This window comes from Lytechinus pictus, chromosome 4 (genome assembly GCF_037042905.1).
Source record: "Lytechinus pictus isolate F3 Inbred chromosome 4, Lp3.0, whole genome shotgun sequence".
Lineage (NCBI taxonomy): Eukaryota > Metazoa > Echinodermata > Echinoidea > Temnopleuroida > Toxopneustidae > Lytechinus > Lytechinus pictus.
Window position 1 is genome coordinate 20237512 of NC_087248.1, and position 12153 is coordinate 20249664.

Genomic DNA, 12153 nt, shown 5'->3' on the forward strand with positions numbered 1-12153 from the left:
AATGGGTGAAGGACATTGTAGGTTGATGGGATAAGGGTCAACAGAACATTTAGCCTCCCTTCTACACCCCCCCCCTTCTAAGCCCGTCCCCCCTCCTGTTGAGATTCAGACTGTTTATTAAACAAGTACGCATGAAGTCCAGAGCGAACTGTCAATTTAATGAAAAATTCTGAAAATTAGGTCATCAACGTCTACCTATCAATCATTCAATCGACAATTTATCAGTAAATCAATGTGATCAATTAAACATTCAGCTTTTTCAATAAATTATCAAACAATCAGCCTTTTAAATGAATAATTTCATAAATCATATTTATCAGTCAATTGTTAGAAATCATTTGCTAGTAATCATTAAAAAAAAATCTGACCTATCAACCATCGGTCACTTGGAAGTTGGAAGGGGGTGGGGACATGACTTTTAAAATGTTAAGAACACAAAAAAAGAAGAATACCCTTCTAACCAAGTCTTACCCTATCTCACCCCTAGCATGCAACAGTTACCATCAATTTACTGACTCTCACAAACACGCTGAGCACGAATATCCACATGATAAACTTAAAATGCTGCACTAAAATTACAATTCCTGTTCACTCATGCATTAAATTTCAATTTAATAACTCATGACATTCACTTAAGAGAGCAAAACTTATCATAATTCATCACTAATTTAGCATAACACCCTTAACTGTGCAAGCTCCAAAGGACTCACCTCTCAGAAAACTGGAAGGCTAATTCCTGCCCACCCGAGCAAAGCTGAGTCTCTCAGGAGGGGAGAAGTGGGTAGAAGGGGGGTGGCTAAATGTTCTGTTGACCCTTATCAGAGCTGCCAAGTTGTATTTTGCATTTTTGGTATTCTTATTCCCAAAAATCAGTATTTTGACAAAAAATCTGGATTTTTACCATGCCAACCTCTGGGAATGAAAAACTGTATTCTGTGATAAAAAAACTGTATTTTTCCCCCAAAAAGTGTATTTCATAATAAAATGCTTGAAGCACTCGCTCATCGTGGCGCTCAAGCTGCATGCAAGCTGAAATGCGCACTGCTCTTGCAGATGAAAAAAAAAAAAACATTAAAACATGTGTATATTTTCACCCTGGTTTTAACAAAATGATTGAAAAAAAAATAAGTTACCTGAAATTACATTGATCTAATAACCATATTTGTGTACGTTTTATGAAATAGAGACATATAGAGATTATTTTTCTCAATAAATTACGATTTAGTAAAAAAAAACACGCATTTTTCAAAGAAAAAACGTACTGCCGTATTTTGGTTGTAAAAACGTACTAAATAAGGCTAAAACGTTCTGGTTGGCAGGTCTGCATTATCCCATCCTAAGTCCTCAGTCCTATCTCATCCCTATTCTCCTGACTCCCATGAACACACTGCTGAAATCCACATGATAAAGTCAAAATGCTGCACTAACAATTGCAATTCATGTTCACCCATGCATCATTTGCTCAAACAACCTAACTTGATCATGATTGATCATTAATTTATTACAACACCCTCAACTTTGCAAGTCCCAGAGAACTCGCCTCTCAAATACTGAAAGAAATTGAAAGTCTAATTCCTGCCAAGATTAATTTTCATACCCTTTTCTGAAGTGTATAGTGCTAACTCAAGCACGAATAGTTTTTCAACTTTTTGGTGTCATATAGATCTTTCCCCCTAAAGTGACATATTTTTTATTTGGCAGCCATTTCAAAAGTGTATATTTTTTTTAGACGCACTGTATTGGACCAAGTTTGAAGTTCATTTACATGTACACTTTTTTTTCTAAAATAGACTGTATCCCAAGAGCCAAAATGGGAGGGACAGACAGAGGAAGGGACGCACAATGCGAAGAGGTTGAGATACAAGATTTAAACAGCCCAGCGAAGATATTAATAGCTCTCCATATTAGTGTACACAGCTACCACAATTCTAAGATTCATAACTATATAGCTCTTCCTTCTTAATATGCCCTATGACTTCAAACAGAGCACCTCCTTATGAGATTAAAGTTTCCACTTACATCAACATCTTCCTGCTGAAAATTCTCTGGATCCTCCCCCATCATATTCGCAAGGTGACGGCGCCCTCTCTCATATGACAACTCCTCATGTTGGATCAACCTGTCTACATAACACAAAAAAAAAAAATGCTTAAAGCCCATCTCCAGCTTTGGTTGGTCATTAGACTCTGTAATGTGAATTTTACTTAAATTTAATGGAAGATTCCAAACTTACAGAGGTGTCACGACCATCAAATCTATTTTCAGCCATTCATTCTTTGTGAAAATCTTAAATTAATATTTTTCAATATCTAATGCCCATTCTTGGTAATGTTTTCATTTTCGTGTACATAGAGCATTTTTCGCAAATTTTTTCATATTGATTGGAAATATTATTGCACTGTTTATCCGGTTTTCTAAGAAATGAACTTGCCCCTTTGACTTTTCACTTCAAGCCCTGAAACATTGTACATGCTCTATAAATGCTGCATATTCAAATGGTTCATACCATAGGCTGTTCGTCTATCTTGTGCAGCAGCGATCACAGCAGCCACAGAATCCTTCGGTTTCTTCTCTTTCTTTGGTTGGGCATCTGTCGAGAACAGCTTCGAATGTGGGATGTCTAATACCTGAATTGAAATGACATAAAAATATAACATGGTATTTTGACTTGTATTCATATGGTCTTATAGACCTTGGCCCAAATTCTCAAAAGAGGTTTCAATTGTACCATGGTACAAATCCATGGACTATGCAGATTTATTTCATTAACGCGCTTCGTTTTAAACGCACTTTGCCGAAGCGTGCAATTAGATTAAACTTTGTTTACGCGATGAAATATCAAAGCGTACTTGCATAGTCCACGGATTTGTACCATGGTACAATTGAAACCTCTTTAGAGAATACAGGCCATTAAGTTTCAGATTGTTGTTGTTGGTTTTAATGGTGCTTCAGCAAGCTTTTTTGGTGTTTTGTGCGCCAATTGCTGCAGAGATCGTACTCAGCTGCTAAATAAAATGCAACAAATTTATGCGATTTGTAGGTTTAAAGTTGTTGTTTATATGTGCCGCTTAGGCATGTATGGGGAGGGTTTCAAGGCTTTGTGATGAAAAAAGTATATGTCAAAATATTGTAAAATATCATCACGGAAGGCTCAATGCTAACTTTTAGGTGAGTGGAGCCAACAGAGTTCAGCAGAACAACCAATCTAACACTGAGACTGAAGCTTTTGGTCTAGGGTTGGACTAGACCAAAAGCTTCGGTCTCTGTTATATTGGTTGTTCCGCTGAACTACGTTGGTGATTTTTTTTTTAATGTTAAAAAATTCCTCGAAAGAGACGGCTGCCAGCACCAGCTGTCTAGGGTTGGACCTGATCTGACGATCTCCGATTCCGAACCAAGTCTCAAGAGGAGGGATAAGAACAGAGGGAGATGAGGAAAATCCTCATATCTCTGCGCTACATGTACGCCGTAGGTTACGGCTACAATTACGCGCCGCGCTCCGCTGCCTGGAACTCGGGCCCGGGCCAGCCAGGTTGCACTGCACTGCATGCTACACAGGCACATGGTGACCAGACGTCCCGTATTTCCCGGGATCGCCCCGTATTTTGCTACTTTGTCCCAGCGTCCCGACAAACCCTTCCCGGGACGCCTATTTGTCCCGTATTCAAGAATATTGAACAAAATGTAGTTAATACGAAAAGTGACAAATTTTCATCAAATAACCAACAGATGACGAAGCAGAGACAACAATAAAATCGATATCTAAACCTTTGCAAGTTCTGCGGTGATTTTCTTGCTAACCCAATACATAGCAAACTGGCCTCCTGCCTGTGTGTGGCAAGGACTGGCTAGGCAATTAGGATCGGAGCAGATTCTCAATGGTGCAAAGTGCAAATAATGACATGATAAACAGTTTTTCCACCAAAATAATCAGAAAATCGGTGGAAAGTTTGTATAACTAATTATCTATATTATGGATTCTCAGGTTACTGATTTGGAGATGTAATCGGAGAAACAAGTTATGAGTTTTCATAACTAGATTAGTTGTTTCAGCTTTCGTTTTGAGTCTTGTTGTGTATCATGCCGCGATGTTTCATCTAATTCTTAACTTGACAATGTCTTACTTTGAAATTTTATAGATTTCTGAAACATTTTTTTTTTTTTTTTTAATATATTAAAAAAAACACCAAAATCATGATTTTTGTTAGAGATTTGATTGTTTTTGTTTGCTTGAAGTTTGAACTTTTCTTTCTTTTCTATCCTTCCTGCTTGCCCTTTGTTGTCCCATCTATCTTTATTTCCTATCTTTCTTTCCTGATCCTTTCTCTCTCTGTGTTCTTTTTTCTTTCTTTCCTTATTTTTCTTACCTGCCTTCTTTATTTAATTTCCCTTTTTATTTCCTTCATTCTTTTTTTTCCTTAAACTTTCCTTTGCTTCCTTCTCCCTTCCTCTCCTTTTTCTTTTCGTTCTTTCTCTCCTTCCATTACATGCATTTTCTTCTTCTTTTTCATTCTCTCCTCCCTTCATTCTTTCCTCCCTCTCTTTCCTCCTTTCTTTCATTTTTTATTTTATTTTTCATTTATTTTTTCCCTTATTCTTTCCCAACCTTCCTTCCTCCCTGTTTTTCTTTTTTTTTCATTTCTTACTTTCAAAGAATGAAGGAAACATGAGTCATGACTTTCCTTCATTTCTTCTTTGCTCTTCCTTTTTTCTTACTGTTTTTCAAATTTCTCTCCTTTATTTTGACTTTTAATTCACACATTTATTGATATTCCCTTCCTTTCTTTCTTTATTCAATTCAAAGAATGACGGAAGCCTTTTTTCTCTCTTTTTGTTCTTTCTTTCATCCTTCTTTTATTCTCTTTATTTTTTCCCTGCATTTTTTTCTTTCTTTCTTTCTTCTCATTCAGCGCCAACAACGACCTTCCTTTTCATGCTTTTATTCCCGTGGAATAAACATGCGAAGCCACTTTCCAGGTCGAGGTAAGCGATTTTGTTCTTTTTTGTGTCCTTTTTATTAATAAAAAAAATGTTAAAAATTAATTAAGTACAATGCTTTTCAATTAATCAAGTACAATTAATCAAGTACAATGCTTTTCACCAGAAAAAGACCTGGTGAGTAGCGGAATGGGTTTTGGCTAACATCATTCACGTTATGAAGCGATGTTAACTCTAAAATCCATCGCGTAAACACGTTGGTTGTAACCTCGCAATACGTGTGAGTGATACACGGAGGAGTCCTGGCCTAGGCTCTCTGACCAGCTTCGCCTTCGCGGGCCGGAGCTCCCTGAAGATCCGTTGGCGTTGACCGTTGGCGTTGTTGGCCGTGGCGGAGTCTACTCTACATTGGTGTCAGGACTACAGCAAGCCTCCATAGACAAGATAAGACAAACTGATAAAGATATAAATAATTCATGAACAACACTAACCTGCAAGGCACGGCAATGGTTCGATACTCGCAATAACTTTCCACTGAATCTGTAAACTCGGAAAACATGGCAAACACTGTGCGCTGCCATCTTGAATTATATAACCTTGTACAGGAAGACTTGTAAGTTTTGCAGAAATTAATAAAAAAATATTTAAATAAATATGAAATTTCTAGTTTAAAATAACCAAAAATTATAAAAAATACTATTTAAATAAAAATTTCTTATTTATTTAATTGCAATACCAATAATACTGAAATAAAAATAACAAAATTGACAACATACACTGGCGATGATGGCGCACGTAGTATAATGGACGACCTTGGCCTGGGATTTAGCTACGTGCAGAAATGAGCGTCGATTTGTTTATGACCACTGCTTTTCTGCCAAATTGTTTCTACTTTATAACTATAAGAACCATTCGAAAAATTGAGCATTTATAGGCCACACATGGTGTACTTGGCATGTGATTGTTGAATGTGAAAAAGATCTACAGCCTAATTACCGGTCGTGCCTTTGACAGAATCTTGGATCTTGATAAATTTTCATGATTTGGTTATCACAAAAATATCAGCAGCGCAGACGACGAGCCCTGCCGCAAGACAGATTTACTCGAGGCCAAGCAACGCCAAAACTAAGTCAATTTTTTTTATTCCTTTAGGCCTACGTCAAGACTCAAGGACGGTTTCCCTACTCTCCCAGCAATATTGATGACGCTTGCTTTGGCTGTCACTCAGTCACTTCAAACTTTTTCTAATAAAAGAGGAAGAGGATCTAGTAGAAACTAGAAAAAGTCACAAAATTGAAAAACAGTTCACTGCAGTGCAGTGCACACTGCTGTTTTTACTTAGTATTTTGAGGACTAACGAGTAACGTTAGATTTGGCAATTTTTTGCCTTGATTGTCATCAATCTTATGATTCAGTGAAGCAGTTAAGCCGAAGTGAAGCAACAACGAAAATGCAAGTTTGTCATATAGATATACGAAGAAGCAGCAGAGCTGTGATGACACTGTTTCAACGAGGGATCAACATGTCGTCCAACCAACTCCAAGTATCGAGTAACCAAAGATTGAGAAAACTGGCATTGTTGCCCATGTCTAAGAATAGCCTCGGTCTCACTGCCACTGGCAGTAAGCAGATGGCAACTGGCAGACAGCTCGGCAGTGACCTTTCTTCTCGCCAAACTAGCAAAAGATGGTTTTGTGATAAAACCAAGAGAGATATTGAAGTTGACGGAAAAACTAGCAGAACCCCAGAGAAAGTACAGCAAGGTGATTTTTTAGGGTTAGGGTCTAAACTGATATTGGTAATTGGCAAGCAACTCCATTTCATTCTTTTTTTTTAATAACAACACTGCCCAGCTGATGTAAATTTAGAAGGTTTTCAAATTTGTGTTAATTTTATTTCATGATCCCACATGACCTGCCCAAATTTCTCGTAAAGTATCATATTTGACTTAAGACCCATTACATTTCACTTTTTGAATGTAACTCAACTTTGTAAATTAACTTGTTGTTAAAGGACAAGTCCACCCAAACAAAAAGTTGATTTGAATAAAAAGAGAAAAATCCAACGAGCATAACACTGAAAATTTCATCAAAATCGGATGTAAAATAAGAAAGTTATGACATTTTTAAGTTTCGCTTTATTTCACAAAACAGTTATATGCACATCCTGATCAGTATGCAAATGAGGAGATTAATGATGTCATCCCCTCACTATTTCTTTTGTTTTTCATTATATGAAATATTCTAATTTTCTCATTGTCGAGTGAAACAACAATTAATTCCTCCCTGAACATGTGGAATTACCATTGTTTAATATGATATGGTTCAGTCAAATTGGCTCTTATTGTCAAATCTGTAAAAAAAATAAAATATTGTATAATTCCAGGCATAATAATTCAAACAATAAAAAAAAAAGAAATAGTGAGTGAAGGACATCCTAGTCTGTCTCATTTGCATGTCACCGAGTTGTGCATATCACTGCTTTGTGAAAAATAAGCAAAACTTTAAAATGTCATAACTTTCTTATTTTACATTCGATTTTGATGAAATTTTCAGCATTATGCTGCTAGTTTGATTTTTTTTATTTATTCAAATCAACATTTTTCTGGGGTGAACTTGACCTTTAATGTTATTTGAAATTTATGTAGGCCTAAAATAAATCACAATGATTGTAACTGACCAGTCTATGTGCAGACTTTACCGTCTGTAATAGATTCATTCTGGGTATTTTTTGTTTCTTTTCTTGCTTGTGTTGATTTGTATCCACGACGTGTACATAAGTATATGACCTTTACTTTTTTTCTTTCATTTTAAATCGCAGTTGCAAGCAATCAACAGCATGAACACTTTAATGCTAGAGCTGCATCTGGTTTTGATAAGCGTCTCCTGGTTTACTTTGGAAAGTATAAGAATGTAGGAGAAGTGCCAGAACTTGTCTCGTAAGTATAATCTACTAAAGTAGAAAAATGGGGAGGAGAAAAAGAAGAGTTCGAGGAGAAGAAGGAGGAGAAGACTGTTATGTTTGCTTTATAATGTGTATACTGGTATACAGGTACTTATTTTTTCTTGCTCCACACAAAACTTCTATGCAGCTACCCCCCCCCCCCCCCGGCCCCCACAGGTCAACTTTTAATATGCCCCTGGTGGATGTCATTTTAGAATATAAATTCTAATACATTTGATTGTCAGCATGCTGCAACAATTTATTTAGTTGAATGTAGATAGCAACAGTGATAGATCTGGAAACTAGACTGCTCAATTAAATGCAATTTTCCAATAGATCCAGTAATGTAGTGATGAATAATCTTAATGCTCATAAACCTCTCTTTATTTTTTTTTGTCAGTGTTCACCTGTTGAATTCCACAAGGAACAAGTTCCGTGTGTATATCAACATCTTCATCGGATTCCTGACCATGTTTAGCTGCGGGCTCATGATCTATCGAGGCCATCAAAGAGCAGGCAAGGGCGAAACCTTAGCAGACCACAACATGCGCCGACACCCGCAACACTACAATTTACAGGAGACCAAAGACTGAGTAGGTGGATTTCTGTTTAAAACTGCCCAAAAGGTTTGAGAGCTCTTAGTCTTAACCAGTTTTAGGCAAAAGATGAAGTGCTTTTACCTATGTAAGAAGTGGTGTAACAAGGGGGTTCTTTCCAGAACACTGCACAAATGGCTTAAGTTCCACTTCATAAAAGAATAAAAAGAAAGAAAACTCAAAGTTTGATCTGATTAACAACAGGTGGCACAAAAGGCCATCAATTGGCATCAGATTTTAGAAGGTCAAGGAGGTGCAGTCTTACCCCCATGCCCTGGGCAATGCTTTTATAGTATTCCACTTAATAAAGGGCAGGCAAATCGTGATTTGGCAGCTGTTTACAGAATCTTTAAATTAATCTGAAATAAGTTGTCAATATACTTTGATTTTTAATCTGAAATTTGATGATTTTTAGATGTACATGTAAGCAAGCAGCTAATCCTACATTGGTGTCAAAATTCTACAATTGCTTGGCTTGTCTTCAAGCCTAGGTCGTGGTTTATTGCAAACAAAGATAGGGGCCACATGCAGTGATTATATAATAATAATGACACAAACACAGTTTCTTCATGCACTTCATTGTTTTTCATTTACATTTTGTGGTGTTCTTTCTATACATGTAGCGTTTCTGAAGCCTGGGTGTCAGTTTTTACGGATTTACAATTATTGCAAAATGTGCCATTATGTAAACTACCATGAAAACCTTTATTTTGGTTGGCAGCTGAGCCCTTTTTCAACAGTGTAATACACTAATTGTGAAATTGACTTTATCATTTTTAATTTCTTAATGAAATGGACTAATGAGTGTCTTCCTCTTGAGAGTTCTCACCGCATGTACATGTATTGTATGATTGTATCAGACAAAAGTTCATTATTTGTTACACTAGGGAAGTGTGACAGTGTGTCATTAATAAACTTGTCAGAGATTTTCTCATACCGTACAAATGATATATATAAGGCACTGAAATCCTTGTGCCTTGCTGATTGAGAACAAATTTGTTATTGAAAATCCCTGACAAGAGTTTTTTTTAACACAAGCAAATTTACCAAAGAAAGATAGATCTAGCTTTATACCTGTACATACATGTACTTCTAAAATGCATAACTCTTCATTGAAAGATGTACATGTTAATGGATGGGTTTTTTTTTTAAGGTGGCTTGTTAGTGAGCCAATGTGATCACATTTAACTGAGAAGTCTACTTGACTTAATAGCGTGAATGTATTCCAGGGGCCCGTTTCTCAACACCGTCATAAGTCTAACTTCTTGACTAAATCGGAGATAGTGAGCTACTTGTCCGCTAACCGTTTCACGAAGCCCTCTCTACCAAGATCGGGTACAACAACCTCACTAAATATTTATGACACCTCCGAACCTGTCCTAACTTCTTTCTTAATGACGTAGTGGCATCACGTGGGTAGACTATGACATGCAAACGTGCTTAGAAATTTTAAAATTATAATCTTACGTAATCAATCATAGAGGTTGAAATTACATCACAAAACAAGTGGGATAATACATTCCATGATAATTGTAATACAAATAAACTATAAAAACTGTTTTAAATGCCACAAAACCATTCATTTAGAAATAGTAAAATGATTTAATCGATAAAGTTCCACCACGTCAGGCCATCCATAACTGAACTCGTATTTGTTGTTTTCAGACCCCTATTAACAGTTGGATAAATTCTATCTATAATTTATGCACAAAATTTGTCAAATATCGTATGACTCGGTATCAATGATTAAAAATGTTTCGTTAAACTATATTTTGATAACGATTAGAATTGTAAAAGACCTTATAATCATCATCATTTTACAAAGAAAACCGTTATGGTTTACTTTCGTAAACTATTGAAATTTGATACCCCGGGGGTACCCATCTCAAGGTCCACAAGTGACTTTTAGTCACGAAATGAATTATTCATGATTTAATTTTCTCTGCAATTGAATGCTCCAGTCTTCATGGTCTAAGTATGTATGATGTATAATTCACCTGTGCTATTATTTTGAAAAGATTTATTAATTTTATTTCCCAATTCATCACAATATTTGCAATTTTGTCATGATTTTTCTTTTTGAAAATTATGCTATTTTGTGACTAAGGCTACGTCTCGTCTGCTCTTTTTACCGATAGTATCGATATCAAGGTATTCTAGTTAGGAAGTCTTTCGAGAAACAGGTTTAGTAAGATTGGAACTAACTCCGTGGTTGGTGGATAAAGATATGACTAACTTGTCCATGTGTTGAGAAACGGGCCCCTGGATCCACTCTTTCCCAGTGTTTTATAACCTGCTTTTAGAAACACCCTCTGTAAATGTAGCATAATCCCAGATAATTTTACCCAGGATTAAACTGAATCCAATTCATGACTTCCAATTAATGCTGCTACATCAAATGATTTATACCCACAATCTTTGTAGAGTTGATGACATTGGTCAAGACTGAAAAAATACATGTAAATAAATAAAATCAGATTTCTACAGTAATCTTTTCAATATAGGCCTATAATATAATAATATAAACATCCTTTTTAGTGGAAATGGGGCAATCCTAGATTATTTTGCCAGTTGTTTATATTTTTAGACTAAGTGTTATCCTTGGCTCCTAAAATTTTATAATACATAGTCACCAATCCAAAGTGAAAACTGTTTTTTTTTTTTTATATTTCGTTTGAAGCACTTGATGTGTGAAATTTTATCAAAATTGTAGAGGGTCCAATTTAGATTACAATGGCTTTGCTTGCCACTTTGAGGTGTAGTTCTTCTTTGTCATGTGCTTTTTTTGATTAAAATATGTATGTAACTTTATTATGTCCCTTGACCACCCCAAAGAATAATATATAATAACAGTACAATGATCATAATAATAGCATAAAAGATAAGTCATTCTTCATTAACAACACCTTTTTTATTTCTCAAAATGAAATTATTTACATGTTATGCAGCAGAAAGTTAATCTTGTGGTTCCAAATTTTAACTTTCTGTGAGAGTTCAATTTTTAACAAATATTGCTACTGCTATTTCTTAAATTGGACAATGGAATGTACATACGTATTTAAGATGTTTAAAAAAAATGACACGTAGGCCTATTTATTTGTGACAAGTTACAATATTGTTTATAATTAGCAAAGTATCACATTTTTATAATGATATTAAATGGTGATAATGATTTGTTACAGTTACATATAAAGTGTGACATCAACATGTGGAATTGGATGCATAAAGCTTGTTCTGTTACAATAGATTGTTTTTAACCCGGGATGAAGTGCCATTAAAGGATTTATAAGCAATCACTTCTATTGGTCACAATCTTAAAAAAATTCTAAGTTACACTTTTTACATTTATTTTAATTATGTTTGATATAACAAATATCCCCAAAAGACATTAATTGCCAATATGAGAAGATTTGAATGCTTGCTTTGTGTAGGATATTGCCAAGATACTTTACTGGATCTCTAACCCACTCAATTTTAATACCTACATAAGTCTTTTCAGTCAATATACTCAGTAAAACATGGCATTATAAGTTTATTTGCTGATGTGTCATCAATGTTTTCTTCCAGTGAGCATACATTATTTACTGCCATGTCAGGCACCTCTGGGCATGTTTTCATGGATTCAGGGAAACATTATTTTTGTATCTCAATTAAAGGGACCATATTTTTCTGTTTT

The 12153-nt window shown here is 35.5% G+C and overlaps 2 protein-coding genes across 2 annotated transcripts in view; one reads left to right on the forward strand and one right to left on the reverse strand.

The window, feature by feature from the left end:
- Window positions 1–5717, reverse strand: part of LOC129258870 (small ribosomal subunit protein uS9m-like) — a 19083-nt gene extending 13366 nt beyond the window's left edge. Inside the window, exons 1-3 of the mRNA XM_064098584.1 lie at window positions 5430–5717; window positions 2507–2627; window positions 2020–2123 (exon numbers count right to left, since the gene is read on the reverse strand). Of these exons, the coding sequence (XP_063954654.1) occupies window positions 2020–2123; window positions 2507–2627; window positions 5430–5519 (315 nt within the window). The 5' untranslated portion in view covers window positions 5520–5717. The remainder of the gene's footprint in view (window positions 1–2019; window positions 2124–2506; window positions 2628–5429) is intronic.
- LOC129258326 (protein FAM162A-like) lies at window positions 5699–10936 on the forward strand. The gene is made up of 3 exons (XM_054896613.2): window positions 5699–6701; window positions 7759–7876; window positions 8282–10936. Exons 1-3 carry the CDS (start codon window positions 6389–6391, stop codon window positions 8472–8474), a joined length of 624 nt encoding a protein of 207 aa, XP_054752588.2. The 5' UTR covers window positions 5699–6388; the 3' UTR covers window positions 8475–10936.
- Window positions 10937–12153: the final 1217 nt, after the last annotated feature.